This window comes from Scophthalmus maximus, chromosome 15 (assembly GCF_022379125.1).
Source record: "Scophthalmus maximus strain ysfricsl-2021 chromosome 15, ASM2237912v1, whole genome shotgun sequence".
Classification (NCBI taxonomy): Eukaryota; Metazoa; Chordata; class Actinopteri; order Pleuronectiformes; family Scophthalmidae; genus Scophthalmus; species Scophthalmus maximus.
This window is the reverse complement of record NC_061529.1, coordinates 11,289,894-11,310,061: the sequence shown is the minus strand read 5'-3', so window position 1 is coordinate 11,310,061 and position 20,168 is coordinate 11,289,894. Positions and strand designations below refer to the sequence as shown.

Genomic DNA, 20,168 nt, shown 5'->3' with positions numbered 1-20,168 from the left:
TTACCCACCAAAAACGACCAAACACTAACAGAACAAGTGGCCCATTACTCCCTGTACTTATAGTATTTTTTTTCTGCGAATATGTTGTACTTTTATTTGAGCAAAATTTTGAATCCAGGTTTTTAACTTGAGGTGGACTAACTTTTTCCCTTTAAGTCTTTTAAGATCTTACGTATCCACTTATTAGATTGAAAAATATCAAAATAAGACACACCCCAACCGAGCCCTTGTTGATGGAAGGTCTGCTGAGGACAGTCAGACAGGCATATCACTAAGAACACATGGGGAGCTGTGGGTGATAGATGTGGAGCACAGCCCTGGTGTTTTTTAGTAGACCTGAGGGGCCGAGAGAGCAGAAGAGGGGAATAGAGAAATGGAGAGAGAGAGAGAGAGGGGAGGCCTCTGGGATGCAGAAGAGCTCAAGGTCCCTCCACTGAAGCCGGGCGCTGCAGCCCTGCAGCCCTGCAATCTTCGCAATCAGGCAGTAATGCTGGCAGCAACTGTTTCAGATTATGCTCAGGAAATCCTCGGTGCTCTCCGCTCAAAACAATTTACCCTGACATGAGCCCAAAGAGAGCGTGTGGGGGGCTGGTGGTGAGGAGGAGAGCGTCCTGCTCTCAGGCCTCCAGATTCTTATACATCCTTATATATTATTATTCATCCTTATATATATTCTTAGATAGCCTTATCTGTCCTACAAATATATCCAACAATATTTCTCAGTTCATCATTATTATCATCATTATTATTATTATTATTATTATTATTATTATTATTATTATTATTATTATTAGTTGATAAAAGTAGTAAGCTATATGTTTTTATGTTGTTGTCTATCATGAGGATAGACAGTTTCTGCCCTAATGAGATTTTTTCTAACATTAAATATATCAAATGTAATATTAAAACCCATATTTGGGTTTTTTTAGTCTAGTTTTTTGGGGGTTTTGTTTAGTTTTGTTTGATGTCATGAGGCAGTGAACTTTTTTTTCTTGTCTCGTTATGGGATATTTGCCCAGTATTTGTTCAGAGAACCCGGAGCTGGTCGAGGTTGAGTGGTGGCTCTTTCCCATGGCCCGGAACCGACAGAGCAAACTCTCGGGGAGAGCAAAGAAAACACGGCAACAAAAAGCCAAATGATCCGCAGCACTCCAACTAAAAAAAAGATGACGAAAAAGAGAGAAAACCCCTCTCTTGAAGCCAAACGTATATTATATAAGAGACACGATATTCCAAGGAAGCAGAGCTGGTTCGTGTGTACACAACAGCCCCCTGACAGACAGCTGCTGATGTTGACTCACACTCGTATAATTACATTTCCCTTTGTGATGTGTTTTTGAATGATATGTTCTGAATCACCTCGGTTATTGTTAAAAACCCAAAGAACTCTTGGGGCAGACATTAATCTCCCCTCCATAACGTCTCGTTAGAATTTTTTTGATAGAGTTTCAAATCCCACCAAATCTAGATTTGGATTGTTTTTGTTTGGCAACTGCGAATAGATTCTACCGCAATGTCATGTTTTTCTAAGCAGCAGAAAAAAAAAACACGATTAAATGGGACCACACAATAAATTAATAATAAGAAAATAAATTTCCTTCTTTCCTCCAATTCACGATTCGTTGTCAGATCATCCTCCCGATTCATTTGGTTCGGTCAGGCCACGAATCTATGTGATCAATAAATTATTATTTCTTCTTTCTCCATATACACAAATAACACAGAGACAAATGTGTTACTTTAGTTTTATTGGAAACTAATGACCATGACTCTAATGAAAACCTGCACCTCTTTAGTTTCCATCGCAGGAGGTTCCTATAAGTCTTCTCGTATCTTAACAAAATATCATAAATAAAGCAAGTGGGCAGTCCAGTTTAAGTGTTTCGTTGAGTTTAGAGTTTCGGAGAGATCCTGTCGGTGTGTTTCCGTGTGCGGGAGGTCAGAAACCCTCCTGACACCGGGGCGATATACAGCTATAAGCGCATAGAGGGATTTTTTTGTTCTAACCAAATTTTTAACGACAGACAAGTCAGTCTCTATTATAAGGAAGGCTACTATAGTGTTATTTCATACATGTACTCAATCTGATACACTTATCAGTCTTCTTTTTTTTTCTGATTTTTGTTTTTGTAAAATAGAGTAAATCTGGCAGCCTCTCTTTAAGAGCCCAAATCCACGAGACTGGAGGTTAGAGGTCCCAACAAGGAGTCCTGCAGTTGGTGCGGGTGTCCGTGCATGCCGTGCACCGGCTGTGGGGGCCCCAGGCCGGACATGGGGTAAGCGGAGGCCCCGGGGTGGCTCATGTTACCCTGGAGCAAAAGCGCTGAGTTCTGGTCGGGGCTCTGAGGCGGAGAAAACTCGTCCTCCGAGCTGGACATGAGCGACTTTCCTCCGTCCAGCGGCGACAGCTGGTTCTGTTTGTTGCCGCCCGCGTTGCTGTTTTCACTGTTCTCTCTGCAAGTGACAACAAGGAGGACATGCGAAAAACGATTAAAGACCGTCCCAGCACACACAGGGAGGGTGGTGTCGGATCAGGAACATTCGGAAGATTTAGAAAAGTGCAAAAACAATAACAAAGGCAGCCATGATTGATTTACTGTAACACACAAATATATCAGGCCTGAGCCTATAGCTGGGCGTCGATGTTTCTCTTTTCACCCTTTTATGCTATTTTACATTATTTTACTCTATGGTTGACGACGATTGATTGATTCAAACGAAACGTCTTTCATGTCTGATATGTTTGGAGTTTATCCCTGTTTTACCTTTGACACGTATCTGAAAAATCTCCCAAAACACATGGCCTCAATGTTTTCAGTTTTTTCCCCTCTCTCCCCCCCACATCATTTCTAAATATCGTAACACGTCATTTGATTTCCAGAGCCTTTTAATTGTGATCTCCGTATTTCAGTTTGAGACGAGACACATGTTTTGTTTGTGAAGAAACTCATGAAGAAATCATTCGTCAACAACACGCAGCAGTTTAACCTGCATCACTGTTACCATGACATCGCAGATTTGGACGTAACCACATACAAATTCAAAATGGTATGAAATTAAATTAAAATACTGTTATTTTATATTACTTCATGATGTCACTTCTAGCGTATATATATATATATATATATATAGAGAGAGAGAGAGAGAGAGAGAGAGAGAGCTCTGATACTCGGATCCACTGTCTTAGTCTGACGGGAGCCACATTCCGGTAAAACTGCTTCAAAGCTAAACATTATTTCGCTGTAGAAAAACGATTTTAACGGAAAAAATGTAATACATATGAAGGTCTATTGCTGTGGATTACAGTCGGCAGCGAGGCGGCGCCATGGACGTACCTCTCCTTCGCCTCTGCGGCTCTGTCCCTCTGCCGTCTGTTTTTGAACCAGTTGCTGACCTGCGTCGTGGTCAGTCCTGTGGCCTCGGCCAGCTCCCTCTTCTCCCGCGGGGACGGGTAGGGGTTGTGCGTGTACCACTCTCTCAGGACTCCCCGGGACTTCTCCTTGAAGCAGTAGCTGGTCTCCTCGCCGTCCCATATCGTGCGCGGCAGCGGGAATTTCCTCCGCACCCGGTACTTCCCTACTGCGCCGAGCGGCCGGCCGCGCAGCTTCTCCGCCTCCACGTAGTGCGCCTTCAGCCAGAGCTGCTGCAGCTTCGGGTGGTTGTGCGGCGAAAACTGGTGGCTCTCCAGGATCTTGTAGAGCTCCCTGAAGTTCCCCCGGTGAAACGCCACCACCGCCTTGGCTTTGAGGACGCTCTCGTTCTTGTGGAGGTGGTCGCAGGCGGGCAGGGACCAGAGGAAGCGGCCGAGCCTCTCCAGGTTTCCCCCCTGCTGCAGCACCTCGCAGACGCACGCCACTTGCTCCTGCGTAAACCCGAAGGACGGTAGTATAGACATGGTGTCCGCGCTCTCCCCTCCGCCCGAAACGTCGGTATCCAAAACGAAAGCTGTCGTTGTGTTTATTGAATTGTTTGAACGTGTTTGTAGTTTCTCGTCGCGTCGCAATCCGGCGCAATCCTTCCGCGCAGCACAGGCCCTATCCGCGCCACTCCAGCCCCTGATGCGCGCAGCAGATTGGGGATGTTGATTGTTGGGACAATTTGTTCCTGCTGGAGATATGTCAGGCTTAAAGGGAGCCTGTGCGTTTCGGTGATTGGCTCTCCCTCTGCCCCTGCACCCTGTACAGCAGAGCAGGACTGAGTTTGCAGCTCCGTTTCCTCCCCAGAGGCAGTGCGTCAGGGGCTGAAATCGGAGCGCTTCCACCTCCCGCCCCCACAGCCGCTCTGCTGCTTCAGCTGAGGGAGCAGAGCGGCACCTAAACACTAATCAATTATTACAGACCTCTTAAAAAGCCTTATTAACATGTTCTGAATATACATCGTCCATAATGGTGCCCACTACACGGGCTTCCCCGTGCTGGGAGCAAACCACACACTGCAATCTGCAGACGTTATCAGTAATCACAGTCAGTGGAGGGTGAACCCACAAAAACACACAGCTTCTTATTTGTGGGGGGAAGTTAATCCACTTTAAAGAGTCAGACATCATCATGTCCAACAGTCATAAACATACAACATCTTAGTTATTGTGTATGTGTGTGTGTGTGTGTAACTCTAACTAGCTCTTTATTGTCACACATCTTTTTTTTTTTGTATATAAGCAGCTGATTGTGGTTTGACGCCCACGCCCCCTTAATTACACTCAGACTGAACATGTTGTTGTATATCCCTACCGTTCATAGTCTATTAATTACCGGAGCCGTTTATTTTATGGGGTGATATAATTTAATAAGTTCCTATGATGAGTTGGGTCCTGTGCCTGTACCACTGCTAAACGTCTTTTATATGAGGAACCTGCGCTACCTGCCAAATGTGTTATGGCCCATAGAACCACCGGTAGGAAATCAGCCACTTAAGTCTGTGTGTGTGTGTGTGTGTGTGTGTGTGTGTGTGTGTGTGTGTGTGTGTGCGTGTGTGTGTGTGTGTGTGTGTGTGTGTGTGTGTGTGTGGCTAATATGAAATACCACATGGTTTTAGCTTGTTAGACAATTTGACAAACATCACGGATTCACAAATTCAGTATAAATCCAGGAGGCCTTTACACATTTCTGCTCCCCGTTTCACGCTGCAGTTTTATTTATGCCTGAGATTCACTTGTATGCCGAGTTGAACTTGAATATACAGATACAACAGGCCCCCTCGCTCTGCATGCTCTGCTGTTTTGTTTTTTTAAGAGCTCCCAGTCCTGTAGCCTACATTTATATTTCAGGGATTAGACGGGCACCGCTGTGGCTCCAGTGTTTTCTGCGGAGTGAAACACTAAACCAATCCATTAGTAAATGAGTTCTCTGCGACACTGGCTCTTGGTGGTGCAGTTGTTGGTTTGGACCATATAGATCACGTTTCTTCAGCTGCACAAGTCTGAAACTGAACTCGCCCTTCGATACGTCAAAGAACAAGACATCTAGGCCCAGACAATAATGTGTAACGTCAAAAAAAATATGAAAACAAAATCTTTTGAGGACAGGACTCCTTCTTTCCTTTGTATATATATATATATATATATATATATATATATATATATATATATATATATATAATTATTATTTTTTAAAATATATTTTAGTGGGGGTTTTTTTTACAAATAAAGATAAAAATGATTTTAACTTTTGTTTTATTTTTATGGATACAAACACCAGGAGGGTTAATTAAAGATTGTATGGACAGATAAATTCTAGATGGTGTTTTTCAACATTAGGGAATGAGGGCCCATGCTTAGGACATAGTGAAATGACAATCGGTACAATCATTTCACAGTTGAATACGCTCATTGTAAAAACAATTTTTTACAAGATTAGAATGTCTTCTGGTATTTACATTCACGATTCTTTATTAGATATTTGACGGCACGTGACCAGCTGATTCCTTCTTCTGAGCGGTTGACCTCTACACCACCGAGCTGGAATTAAAGTGTGTCCATGAGAAACAGAGTCGTTTCATTGGACCTGTAAAGTTTTTAGCAAATATCACCGGGGGGAAATCAGGATCTTCTAATATGAACATTGACAATGTATAACATTTACTAAAATCATTTTCTTCTTCATGTTCTTGTTTTATTCACGCAGTGCAGGCTACACACTCCGAAGCTGAACTATTGGCTCCTGGTGCAGATTGTGATTGTGTGCTTGGTGGACACACACGGGCTCTCGGGCCACTTCAGCTCGGGCTGTGTAAAACCTCAGTGCTTCAGTAAATGAGCTGTCTGATGAGCGGCTCTCGGGTTTCTCTAATATCTCTACCACATTGCGCCGCGCCTCCTCCTTTAACCCGAGCAGCCCGGGGGGCGAGATTATTTCAAGATGTGGACTCTCCGCCTCCGCCGCGGCCAGCGCCGGGCTGCTCGTTCACCTCGGCCAGTAATGCAACTCATACAGGCGAAGCCATCACTCGTTACAGGAGGCTCTTTTTTTTTTTTTTGCACATTCGAAAAAACTGTCTCCTCGCGTCCATCGTCACCCCACAACAAAAAAAACCCACAACAGCTCTCCCGTAGGTTCAGACCGGCTCAGTGTCCTGGTTGTTCCGGCTTTTGGTCAAAGTTTTCCGGACAAACCTCAAATGAGTCAGAATGATTTCACCCAGAAAAATGAACTTTATTTCTCGTTGAACTGGTTCAGTGTGAGGCATATATAGGCCTATACGCGTAATGGAGACGTGTGGACCTGTGTGTGGGCTCGTGGAATTTTTCCACTTCAGCAAAAACAATTAGGACATGAATATATAAATTATAATAATATATGTATAACCTCCAATTACTTGGCCTATTGATAATAGTGTCACCACAATCATTTGTGACACTTTTGAAGGGAAAAATAGAATGAAGGAATGAAAAAGTGATCAGCTGAAAACAGCAGAAGACACTTCATAAACATGCCATCATCAGAGAGACTCTGTTTCCTATTGGAGGGTTGATTTCGTTCTTCTTCTTCTTTTTTTGGGGGGTTAAAATATGGAGGAAAATTGAAACGACCACTGGCTCACTGAGCAGATGGTTTTCACTGTGTCTAAATCCAAAGTGCTATTTCAGCTGTATCGACTGGAACAAAGCCGATACTGTTATAAATCAAGTGAAAAACGTCAGATTTAGTCCCCAGGCGGGTTTTTTGTGTGTGTTACTCTGGTGACATTTCAAAGGAAACCTTGTCACTGCACTGAAAAAAATTAAAAAATACATTTTGATTTATCTATGTAAAACAACATTAAAAATCGTTTGCATTAATCTTAGTTTTAACTATTGATTTGCCTTTAGACCTGTAAAAGTTACAGAAATATTGCAAAACAACAATTGCATCTTTAATTTACATTAACACTACCTGCACATTTATGAATGTAATTAATAGTCTGTGGGTCATTCCAAGATGACCCTATGTGTGTTTAATTAAGAGGTAAAGTGTTTTATTTGGTGAAGTGAAAGGCGGTGAGAAAAAAAAAAGAGGCTGCTCCTTCTCTCAAAACAAAACACAACTGTTGACATGAGTGAGTTAAATGAAATTGGAGCTGCAATTATCAGCTTAACAGAGTTTCCTGTCATGTTGGAAAATTAGACCTGGTACAAGTGCACTGGGGGTTACCCCCGCCCCCTCCCCCCGCCCCAGTCCAATCATTACGCGTTCCCTCGGAGGACCACGGGCCCGTACAGCTCCGCCCGGTAGACGCGCCGCGAGGCCTCGAGATGAGTACATTTGTTTTAGGGAAATCACAAGTAGTAGTATTGTTCTAGTTATTTGGCTGCGGGGCGGCAGTGAGCAAACAAACCCTGGCAGGCAAACAAACACGTAAACAAACAAAAGGAGCGACTCGAACGTGATGTGCAGCTGCCGGGTGCGGCCTTCTGGCAGGGAGGGGGCGCCATCGCAGTGCGACCATGCGAGTCAAAACGTCCAGAAAATACAACTCCTGACACTTGTTATTTGTGTTTTTGCAAGTAAAGTTTTGTTGAGCAGTCGTGAAGTCGAGGAGCAGGTGTGTGTGTGTGTGTGTGTGTGTGTGTGTGTGTGTGGATCATCTTCCATGGTCATGTCAGGCCTCATCCTATATGTGCTCCTGTTACAAAGTGGTGTTTTTCTCTTTGGGGAATACCGTTTGACCACTGTGGTGTGGCCATGGTGCTGCCTCACAGCTGCTGCTGTGTGTGTGTGTGTGTGTGTGTGTGTGTGTGTGTGTGTGTGTGTGTGTGTGTGTGTGTGTGTGTGTGTGTGTGTGTGTGTGTGTGTGTGTCCGTCCGCTCGCGTTCGCATCAAACTGAGACAAACAAACCCATTCACACCTAAACTGTACTCACGACTTATGTATTTTTTTTCTGCCCTTGTCCAGAACAAACTGGTGAATCATGCTGGTTGCATCTTCCCCTTCCCACGTATGACGATGTTGAGACATGTGCACATACCCCTAATACTCTGCCAAGCATCAAATGAGAGGGTTAAAAAAAATACTCCTCTACAAGGATTGAGGACGTTTATTTCCCGTCTATATGGTCCATAAACACCACCTACTTTCCACGGCCTGGTTTGAGCCAATAGCAGAATTTGTTTCTGGCAGAACAAACAGGGGACTACTTGGTCAGTAGTGGTGGGTCTGTACGAGCAGGCTGGCACCCACTGACCCCTGCCCTCTCATTAGTGGGACGTGGAGCAGTGGAGTACCGTTCTCCCCAGGTCATGTTACATATGGCTTGCAGTCTGCTGCGCAGCATTAAATGTCAGCTTTGAAACCATCTGAAAGATCAGAGGTCAGTGTTTTTAATAAGGCCAGAGTTGTGGGGGAGTTCCCTCTTCTTCTTTTTTTTTAAGTGCACACCCAAGTATGTTTTGTGTTGCATGATTGAAATTGTGGGGGGAAAAAGTTATCCACTATCATTTAGATATGGATGTTTTGATTTTCCTTTTCCACATAAAAAAAGCCGTAAAATGTTAAGAATTCAGCAGCTAACTGTGTCGAGTCCCTGAGAAAAATTAATCTTGTGTGAGGCAACAATAGTGCTCCTTTCCCATCTAATTTATAGACACAATACAAAGGTGGAATTTGGAGTTTTCTGTGGCCCCCTCCCCGTGAGACCCACGGGCCATGGGCTCCAACTACGAAAGGGATATTGTTCCGGGCTCCAACAAAGCTGTTTTCACCCTCTTCAATATTACAGGAGGAGTTACCTGATACCTAACAATCAGCTAATCCACTGCCCATGGCGACGAGGTCACCTGTGCACAGGTAACTTTATCCCGGCAGCTTGCCTCTCCCTCCCTTTCCCGCTAGTCCCCCCCCCCCTCTCCCTCTCTGTGCCTCAACAGTGAGCAGAGACAAACAGCCTCTGTTTATTTAGGTCATCAGTTAGATCATATATATATCTCCTCCAGCCGAGATCCACTGAGAAGACAACTCCTATAATCCACCACAGACACGCTGTGAATAAAGTAAAATCCCCTGCTGTTGATCCATTTGTCAAACTTTGTCTCCATCTTATCTCCCTGTGCTGCCTTGGTCGGGTGCCCACTGAGTGAATGAGTCCTGGGTGGAAACTCATGATTTCACAGAGAATCCCCTCAAGCCGTTAGAGGAGTTCTGGGCTCTTTTCTGGATAGAGACTCAGTGTCTGTGAGTGACAGCATCTCAGATTCATTCTTCAACATGTTAAAGCTCGGGGGTAGGGGGGTTGTTCGTCCTTCACTCAGGGAATTGGATTGGACTGAGTTGTGGGGAGCTGCAGGACCCCCCTCAACCCCACCCAAAAAGAGCTTTACCTCTGGAAATCTCGTTGCTGTTTATTTGAATTACAGGGGCTGAGATGAGAAAAGGAGGGCTAATGAACTCCAGGTTGCCAGGCATGTGCAAACGATCACTGCAGGTTTGCAAAGAGCTGCGCCAGGCTTGCTGGATTACTGCATGACCCCCCCACCCCCAAATCCACAGTTTGGTTACGTATAAATCTTATATGTTGGAAATACATTTTCTTTTTGTCTGTGACTTGCACTGAATATGGGCATGTTGAATTACTAAAATCTTGAGAAGATCATTCGTTCATTTCATCAGTCACCTTGTAGCTCAATTTGTTGAAAATAATTAAAAATGTCTGTGTTATGTTTTTATAAATATAAACTTTTATTATAGTACGGAGATTTAGAAAAATACATTCACATAATTTCAGATAACAAATGTATCATTCAAACTAAGATAAAAAAACGAACAAACAAACAAAAAGAAAAAACAAAACCATCAGTTTACTATTTTTGGTATATTACATTAAAGCACTGAGGATACTTCCACTGAACTGTCTATTCAAATTGATGGGATCATGTCACAAATCCTGACAAATTAAAGTGTTATCAGTCCTCGAGTATGAAAACATGTGATGCACTGATACATGTGCATGGTATGACTTGGCTGTGAAGCTGAAATGTGCTATAATGGTCATGTATGACAACGAGACATTAGGCTCCTGTTGTGAAAAGCACCCGACACACTTAACAAATGGGCTCGACATTCTCTGCTCGTTCCCTCATTTGACACCCAGCAAATGTGCCAGCGACAGCGGCAGCGGCGGTAAATCTCCGAGGCCACGTTGTCACTGCCTGTACACCAACGCAAGAGCTTACTTTTACTATTTTTCACAAAACAAAAGGCACAAGTGTCCAAAACATTATGACGCCATGCAAAGAGATATTATTACAATCCCTCTCTGGTTTTACAGTGGGACTATTAAAAAAACCCAACAGATTTGTCCTCTCCTAACTTCTGTTCCTTTGTTCATTGTAGGTTTTAAAAGCATACTCACTTGTGTGCATCTGGCTTCATAGAAAATATGACTCATGATTACCGACAGTTGGAGAGACACGTCAAAATGAAACACGATATAGTATAGCATCATCACATCTAGTTAACATACAATGAGTTGCAGCTTTATAAACAACATACGATGGACAATATGCGAACTGACAACGTGGCCTTTCATCGTCGCCCATATCTTGGTCTAACAGTTTGATGACGGGGCTTGAAATTGGAGTCATTGCTGTATTTGTGTGCGTTTGTTGTTGTCACATATGACAACCCTCCGACATGAAGGCTGTTTGAGATGTGCACATTGTAATGTCACTATGGTAGTGCAAATGCCAAAACAGACCAAATGCCATTGTGTGTTCTAAGTAGCAGAAAGGCACATTCGTCTTAACTCTAACACTCCCGAGTTCATTTGGTTTAATATAAAGCACAACATCGGGGCTTTGCAGTGACTTGAGAGGCAATGAGGGGATTTAAGGTGCTCACTGAAGGACACTTTTTCCTAAATCAGCAGCTTTCCGTCTCGAAAAATTATTCTGTGTGCGCGCGTGAGCGCAGTCCTTCAGTAAAGCTGTTGCTGTTCAACTGATCATTTCCACAGAGGCTCTCTTCTCTCCCTGGCTGAGTGACCTTTTTGGTTTGAGCCAGATGACGCATTTAGTTTGGAGGAACATCCTGGTCATGTGACTCGAGGCATTCCAGCACCTGCTTCTGCAGATCAAATCCACTCAACAGGAAGTAGCAGGTGTTGTCTATAAAAATGCACATTTAAACATGGCTCACACGCGTTACGGCGACTTCTTCTGTTTGCACAAAACAGTCAACGTAATGTTTTCTCTCTCTAACAGGGCTCTTAAAAGAGGTCATAGACTTGTTATTTTATTTTTAGATTAAACTGATCATGCCCACTCACAGGGCTCTCCTCTTACTAGAGTGCATTGTAAAAGTCAAATGAACTAAAATAATTTAACATTTAAAGGAATTGAATAGTAAAAAAAACACAAAAAACCCAACAAAAAAAACACGCTCACACAAAGGTAAAAAGATTCACCATATCACTGCTAGGGGGGACATGAGAGCTTCTGCGAGGAGATGGATTTGAGGTTAAAGGTCAGCCATGTCCTCATCCATCTGCACTGTCTGTAGTTTGGCTAACTCCTTCCCCTCAACAGCCTCCATCTCCCCACACATCGCCCGCACCATCTCATTCATGCCTCCCGAGCCCGAGCCGTCCACCTTATTTTCTGAAAGGTTCATGTAGTTGCCGGTCATGCCGGGGCCCATCAGGTGCGAAGGCGGAGGCGCCCGGACCCCGTGGCCCCCGAGATACTCTGTGGGCTGGAGGTGGTGGCTGCTCGCGTCTGTTTGGGCCATCAGGGGTGTGCTGATGGTGAGAGTGGTGTAGACCTCCGGCTCCGGGCTGGACGAGGTGACGGCAGGGACCTCCGTGCTTGAGGCAGGGCCTCGGCTAGAGGGAGCCTCTTCAGAGCTGGAGGTGGTGTAGCTGATCTGACCACTGGGGTCCAGGTGAAGCCCGTGGTGGTACGAGGAGTAGACGCCTCCCTCCAGAGGCTCCTTCTTGATGGACGGCTGGCCGGCGTTGCTCATGCTGTAGAGGACTGTGCTGTGGTGGTGCTGGAACGAGTCGTCACTGGAGGAACTCACTGCTATGTTATTCAGAGGTATGGTACCTGTGGAAACACAATGACAGAACAAAACATGTAATAAAGTGTCTATAACTCCAGATTTCTCCTCATTCCTCACTATATGTTTCATTAAGAGCAGGCCTTGGCCTCAAAATTTCTGTTGTGTGTCTCACACACTTTGTGCTCTTTAAGCTTGACCCCGTGCTGCCCCAGAGAACGACTGCAAAAAGCCCGCCAGCACTAAACAGCGATCTGCAGTTTTTCCATTTTTCATTTTAATTCATCCTGCTTTAGATTCTCTGCTTTCTGTCAACGCAAGTGCCGTAATGGCTTATTCCCTGTGTGTTTCGTGGCCTCTGATTGTCTGAAACATATTTTCCCACCTCCCTGCTCTGCAGATCAAGAGTGCAGTGATGATGAGTGATGGTGACTTCAGAACATGTTTTTATTCATCTCTGGGGCTTTCAAAGCACCACCTCTTCTATATCTGTGTGCGTGTGTGTGTGCGTGCATGCATGTGTGTGTGTGTGTGTGTGTGTGTGTGTGCGCGTGCATGCATGCATGTGTGTGTGTGCGTGCACGTGTGGGGCCCTTCCCTGTTTCTTCTGGTCTGTGTTACGTGTAGTATCAGCCCTTTGGGCTATGGCCCAAACGCAGACAAGCCAAGAATAAATCAGCTCGGATATATTGGGTGGACATAGTAGAGTTTGTTGACAAACCACCGGGGAAGTGAAGCATTGCACTGGAACATTCAAGGAGGGCAAAGAGCACCGATGACCCACTACCAAGCTTTAGAGATATGAGGATATGATGTCTATTTTATGATATAAGAATTTACCTGGATTCAGGTTATCCTTATACTGTGGTAGATCTCAATTTTGTCTCTTCTTGGTCTTAAAGGCTGCATTTCTGTAACAGCATTGCTTGTAAGCAAATTAGTTTTAGTTACCTGACAGTATGTGATCGCCTCTAGTGTATAAGCATCACATTTCCATGATTAGACAACATCTCCCACCCTTTAATAAGAATTAAAGTATGATTAGTCATTGTGCACCAGGTCAAACATACTGTAATATTTATTAGAATTGTTGCTTTACCTCAGTTTCAATACATTTCTCAAGTAAACATGACAACAAAATTTGTTCTAAGAAAACAAGTATGTAAGCTTTAAAACTCAATAATGTTTAACAACAAAGCACTTCCTGTACCCACCTTGTTGTGGGATTGAGGAGGAAGAGGAGAGCTGCAGGGGAGGAAGACCTACGTCACTGTTGAGTAATGAGTTGCCGTCACTGTCAGACACGCTCGGTACGTGGACCAGACTGTAGCCACCCAGCTGCAGTGCCCCCGACGAGGAGCTGAACGTCAGCACGGAGGAGCCCCCGTTCTGGGCGGCCATGGGGTGAGCCCCCTCCAGCTTCACCTCGGCCCCGTTCAAACAGCCAGAGTAAGAGGCGTACTGCAGGCTCGAGTCCTCGGCAGAACTACCCAGTCCCTTCTCCTGCCCTGTCTGTATCTGCATGTCCACTCCAGAGTTCCCCAGCAATACCCCTCCGGACGACCTCAGGGGGTTGAAGGCCAAGGGCTGGATGCCCAGATTGAGCCCGTTGAAGAGGATGTTTCCAGGTGTGTGGAGGTAAGACGAGCCACCATTGTGAAACACAGTGGAAGAGGTGTTACTGGCCACTAGACTTCCGTTGTAGAGACCGCCACTGCTGGATCCAGGGGGCATCTTGATGTCCCCGATCTGTTGGATGACCACCCCACTGTCCAGAGGCCCTATTTGAATCCCATGTGGGATCACCCCATCTGAGGAGTTAGAGAGGGGCCGGGGTGACAGCTCCTCCTGGCCTTTACTGGACTCGTCCTCTGTGCTGTGGTTTCCATCTGATTCACTGTGAAAAGGGACAGAAGGTGATGAGAAATTATGTCACAGTAAAATGGAATAAGATTGGAATGTGTCCATAAATGTCTGATTTAGTGCTTCTTTGGTGTGGGGGGGGGGGGGGGGGGATCTTGCTAAAACAATGTTAAAGTTAGAGAGTATGATCTAGTATAATAATGGCATTTATTTCCTATCAACCCATATTTTGCTTATGACCCAGCACAGAAAGACTCCTCACATTTGTTGAAGCTTTGAAGAGCAGCCTGTGTTTGTGAATGTGAAGCCCTCTCCTACCTCATGGAGAGAGCTGCACTGACAACAACCAACCAGCATCAACAACCGTGCAACCATTTGGCGCAGTAAATCCTGGTGTGACAAAATGCCAGCACTGGTAGCATGACAGAACAAATGGCTGGAAGGATTTTTGTTGTTCTTGTTCCCCTGAATTTTAAGACATAAAATTTAAATCCTGTTTTTTTAAGTTTTCAAAAAGCCACAGTCTTGAAAACAATGTGGAGTAGCAGTTATATTTTGTTTACTATCCCCCTTTTAAAAGACTGATTAAAGCAGCTGCACCCCCTCCTCCTTCTCCCCCTGCATCTACAACACACACGCACACACACACACACACACACACACACACACACACATCCCCCCCCCCCCCCCCCCCCCCACACACACACACACACACATACTCCCAGGAAAAGATATAAGGCAAGACACTACTGTAAGAGAGACGATTAAAATATCCACAGGTTATAAAGAAAGATAAAAACTTTTCAGAATAATTAGACGCTGTTTCAAGGCGCTGTGTGTGTGTGTGTGTGTGTGTGTGTGTGTGTGTGTGTGTGTGTGTGTGTGTGTGTGTGTGTGTGTGTGTGTGTGTGTGTGTGTGTGTGTGTGTGTGACAGAGAGAGAGAGAGAGACACACAGAGGGGTCACCTCCACCAGGTGCGTCAGCTTTGTTCACCGAGAGGGAAACATGAAAGAAGGTGAAATTCTGTGTGTTTGTGTGGAAGATTATGAAATGAAACGCAGGAGCTGCCGCAGCCTCTGGGTGGGATCCTTTATGTTCAGAGAGAGAGAGAAAAAAATGTGATTATGAAAAAGATTTATGTTGGGCTGGGGGACACGTGCACGCGTGAGTGTGTGTGTGTGTGTGTGTGTGCTCTCACACGCATGATAAATGGGAAAATGAAAGTAACTTTTAATGTCTTCTTGTGAATTTTTTCAGATACACTTTTCACGGTATGTGTGTGATGGTCAAAAGCACGAGAGTGTGTGAAGTGAAGTTAGTGTGTTTTTTGGTTGCTTATGGTCCCCATGCCCCATAGCACCAACACACTTGAAACCGGATCTGAAAGGCAACAGCTTCATATTTCAAAACATGAAAAGCGTGCTCCGTACCCTTTTTACGCAAGTTTTTTCTTTTGTTTCTTAATTGTAAACAGTAAATGATTCATTGTATAGTCCTTTAAGTGAGTCCGACGGGAGATGTTGAAATACACTGTCAGTCTGACTGAGGAGTGAATGGTTATACACTCGGCGTCCTTTCAAGAGAAATACAAATATGTAAAATATGCATGGTTAAAATGAACCTCGATGTATATTAATGCGTCTCTTATACATAGAGCCTTAAGATGATTTTGTGTGTGTGTGTGTGATTGAAATGCCTCGATTGTTAATTTCCTAGTCTCACCTTTTGGATTGTGCCTCGGACGGGTTTCTGTCCCTCTGCCTCCTGTTTTTGAACCAGTTGCTGACTTGGGTCAAGGAAAGTCCTGTGATCTTGGCGAGATTTCGTTTCTCGGCAGGAGAGGGGTACCTATTCTGAGTGTACAGATCCTTCAGCGCGTTCCGAGATCTCTCCTTGAAACAATACACCGTCTCCTCGCCGTCCCAGATAGTCCTGGGGAGAGGGTACTTTCTCCTGATCCGGTACTTGTCCACGGCGCCCAGGGGTCTCCCCCGCGCCTTCTCCGCCTCGGTGTACCGGGCTTTGTACCAGAGATCTTGCAGAAAGGTGTGGTTGGATGGACTGAAACTGTGGTTCTCCAAAATACTGTACAGCTCCTGGTACCGTGCCTGGTGGAAAGCGACGAGGGCTTGGGCTTTTAGGATGCTCTCGTTGCCACGGAGCAGGTCACTCTGTGGCAGGGACCACAGGAACCTGGCCAGCCGGTCCACATTGCCTCCCTGCTGCAGAGCCTCGCAGACACACGCCACTTGCTCAGGGGAGAACGCCAGAGAGGAAGAGGCGCTCACCAGCAGCTCTGCGCGCACCGCGTCCGCGTTGGGAGTCGTGCGCTCCATGGACAACTCCGCCGCGTCCAGCGCCACAAACTTGATGCACTCCCGCTCATTCACTTCCTTCACATTTTCCCTCTTGATGTCATTTGCTGTTGTGACTTCTCCGGCAGAAGAAGAAGACATTTTTTTTCGTTCAAGCCTTCCCTGGTAAAGTCACTCCTCCCAGCTCGATCAGGTTACCTCCTCGCCATGCGAATGTGATCGGATATCTGACAGCAGCTGTAAGTAGATACCTCTCTCCCCTTTTCCTTCCAACGTGACTTTTACTCTGCGGGGACTGGAGCTGGAAGGAGACACACTGGGGTCTATCTGCAGGAGAGCCACGCTATTGGCCGCCGCAGGACCCACAAGGGAGGAGCAAGCCGATTCAGACACGAATGTTTGGTTTCCAGCTGTCACTCAAATAACTTCCAGCATATTCCCGTATAGCTCACCTGTGCAAGGTGAGTTCTTTTGGGATCGTGGGAACGGGATCCCTGTTGTCGACATAGACCTGCTTTTGCTGTGCGTGTGTAAAAATAAAGCATCAGAGCAGTTCTATTCCCTTATGGAAGTATGGAAATCCAAAAGGGTGGAATAGTGTTGGAAACCTTTTGACGCACAAAACTAATAATACAACATGGATTTGTCGTATTCATACAACTCAGTGGATTTTTTTAAATTCCAGCACCATCCGGTATTTCTCTCTTTCCATCTTAGCCTATATATCCAAAGACTTCTGGAAGGTTTGATTATTATTGCAGTGCACTCTCAAATCTGTATTTCACAGACTGAATCGCATCACAACAAACATATCATGAGCACATTAAAACACGTGAGGTCAATACACAAACGAATAAGGATGTAGACACAAACATTCCATATGAATACAGATTTTAAGACCATCTCATAGATATATGTTCAAAACTTGTGTGTATGTGTGTGTGTGTGTGGGGGGGGGGTGTTTGCTTTTTTGCAAATAATTTAAATCTAATAAAGCCTAACAAATGAGTCTAACATTATCTTATTACGTACTGACATTCATACATTGTCAATAAATCAATAGGCCTGTAACACAAAAGCTTTTAGTAGGCAAAGTCTGATACATATTCTTTCTGAGCTAAAGCCTTTGAATTTGAAATCAAACAATCCAACCAAGCTGCCTTAACGTTTATGTTACTATTTGTAATCACTGTAATATTATAATTCACATGTTTTTTGTGTTCATCATACATTCACAATGTAAAATCATAAATCACATGATATATCTATCGAAGTTGGTCAGTTATTTTCCCCCAGACATTTATACGTTGAGTCTAAATGATGTCAGAAGCCTCGGGGGGAACAACATCTGGGTTGATTTCTGGTTATAATTATGTTTAAGTTCAGACAATTATATTGACATTAGATCATGGAATATATGGGACTCATGTGAAGGGGAACTACACACAGAGGAGACAGTGAAACCAGTGATAAAAAACTGCCATTTTATACAACGTAGTGGAAAATAAACCACTCAGCTTCTCACCTCAGACCCCAGGTGAGGCTGCACCACAGTGTGACCGCCTTTGCAGTAGAGGTCATCATTAAGTAGGAACCACTAGTTGGAGTTTCCAGTCGGACCACACTGTGCGTAACGCAGCAGTTCGGGCTCCTTGAATGTGACGGGAGAGCTGCTCAGTGTTGACGTTTTTTTCTTCTCCAGATTGTGTCCGTGTTGTCCTCGGTCAGACATGGACGACCAGGGGTGTCCGAGGTGCAAAACAACCAAATACAGGAACCCGTCGTTGAAGCTGATGGTGAACGTGTGCGGACACACGCTGTGAGTATCCACATCTGACTGCTACACAACACACACAAACACACGCACACACACACACAGGGAAGCTAATGAACCAACAACACGACGATGTGCGCTTGGCTTTACTGCGCAAAGAAAGACAACCACCAGCAAGAGAAACTCTTAACGCAGGTGTGTCTGTACGTCTTATTGTAAAAGTATCTGTCGTAACGGTCGCACGTGAAAGAGGTGTGTAACACTCTGATGCTACTTGAGCTTTTAGCTAACAACAACAGCTAGCAGCTAGTTGTTCACACACACACGCACACACACACACACACACACACGCTCGTACAGATGAAATAAATGTGATACTGTGAATTATGAAGCATTCAGAAGTATAATGCAGCTCAAACGGACGAGCTGACACCTTATTAAATGTGGGTTTATACTCTGTCTCACATCCCTGAGTAGATAGACGAGGCAGTAACTCCACACCTGACCTGTACTCCCCTTTAAAAACTGAACTTGCGTTTGCACACTGAACGTTATATATTTGTGTATTACTTGACCACCTGACCAAGTGTACAGTTCTTGGAAATATGAGTTATTGTGGAAAGTACAAAAAGTTCGGGATGACAGGGAGAGGAGTTACTTTTAAAAAGGGCCAAATTTAAAGCTGCAAATGAAATAGAATCTACATGACAGTTGTCCTACATTATACAAATAATTATATGATTTAAACAAATCTTAGCTCCTTACTAATAACTCACATGCTCTATGAAGTGTAACCATAGTCACAAGCACAGACAGAAATCATATCCTAACCTCATCCAAGCCATAAAAAAGGATAAAATATGTCAATTCTCATCTTTGTACCTAAAGTTAAACATCTCAAGGCTGGTCTCTGAACAGTCCTTTTTCACTTAATAAACCCCTGTAGTAATGCATGTTTAACTAAACATTTGTTTCTAGAACCCTGGTGGGATTCATAATTTTGCAGAACAAACTGCAAAACGCCCACGCAAGTTACGAGAAATTTGAAATTTATGTATTTGTGTTATGTACCTTGACATAACACAAAGAAGTTTAAGCACATAAAATGAGTTGAAGAATTTGTCAGTTAAAACAACAAGACTTTTTTATTGACTTTCTATCTTAACAACTTAATTTGTTTGGCAAAAGTTTTCACTAATCCTCTGTGTGAAAACTCCCGTTTGTGCGTCACCCTCATGTTATTAGGGTGACGCACAAATGGGGTAAAACTTGTTTGCTGAGCATTTTCCAATGTTTAACCTTGTCATCTATTTGAAAACCTGATCATTTAAATGAAGGGGACGGGTTCTCTCTGAGCACCATACAGTGACGATGAGAGCATCTTTTTCGACCCTGTCTGTTTATTGACTGAACCATCAGGAAGCAGCCGTGCTTTGTCATCAGGTCAGCAGGCTCATAACTCACCGCCTCTGTCTGGATGCAGGGCTACACGCAGAAAATTAAAATGATTCTGCAATGAAGCAATTTGGAGAGATGTCCTAGCTCAGGTCACCTTGGAGCCAGCGTGGTGCTGAATTTATGCACCTCTCAGAAACTGCTGTACTCTCAAACTGTATTAGTATTTTCATCACTGATGTCATCTGGCTTTTTGTTTGCACTTCAGCTTACTGAGGAGTTGAAAGATGCACCAGGCCCGAACTTTATGTTGAGTAATGTGTTCCAGTTTCGGAGTGGCTGGTTTCCCATT

At 44.4% G+C, this 20,168-nt stretch overlaps 3 protein-coding genes across 8 annotated transcripts in view; 1 reads left to right on the top strand and 2 right to left on the bottom strand.

Moving 5' to 3' along the window:
- The window catches only part of mnat1 (MNAT1 component of CDK activating kinase), a 58,542-nt gene that overhangs the window by 10,732 nt on the left and 27,642 nt on the right, over nucleotides 1–20,168 (top strand). For 3 of the 6 annotated variants that reach the window (XM_047337551.1, XM_047337550.1, XM_047337552.1), the window contains one exon: nucleotides 18,350–18,466. In XM_047337551.1, the coding sequence (XP_047193507.1) occupies nucleotides 18,378–18,466 (89 nt within the window). In that variant the 5' untranslated portion in view covers nucleotides 18,350–18,377. Of the gene's footprint in view, nucleotides 1–16,969; nucleotides 17,109–18,279; nucleotides 18,467–20,168 lie in introns of those variants that run through there. The other 3 variants (XM_035609724.2, XM_047337549.1, XM_047337553.1) reach the window with 2 other exon arrangements.
- On the bottom strand, nucleotides 1,732–4,214 carry LOC118285843 (homeobox protein six1b). Its single transcript, XM_035609725.2, has 2 exons — nucleotides 3,336–4,214; nucleotides 1,732–2,454 (listed from the first exon to the last, which is right to left on the bottom strand). Exons 1-2 carry the CDS (start codon nucleotides 3,893–3,895, stop codon nucleotides 2,160–2,162), a joined length of 855 nt encoding a protein of 284 aa, XP_035465618.2. The 5' UTR covers nucleotides 3,896–4,214; the 3' UTR covers nucleotides 1,732–2,159.
- Nucleotides 9,676–16,933, bottom strand: six4a (SIX homeobox 4a). The gene is made up of 3 exons (XM_035609720.2): nucleotides 16,055–16,933; nucleotides 13,683–14,365; nucleotides 9,676–12,515 (listed from the first exon to the last, which is right to left on the bottom strand). The coding sequence occupies exons 1-3, from the start codon at nucleotides 16,786–16,788 to the stop codon at nucleotides 11,929–11,931; spliced, it is 2,004 nt and encodes a 667-aa protein (XP_035465613.2). The 5' UTR covers nucleotides 16,789–16,933; the 3' UTR covers nucleotides 9,676–11,928.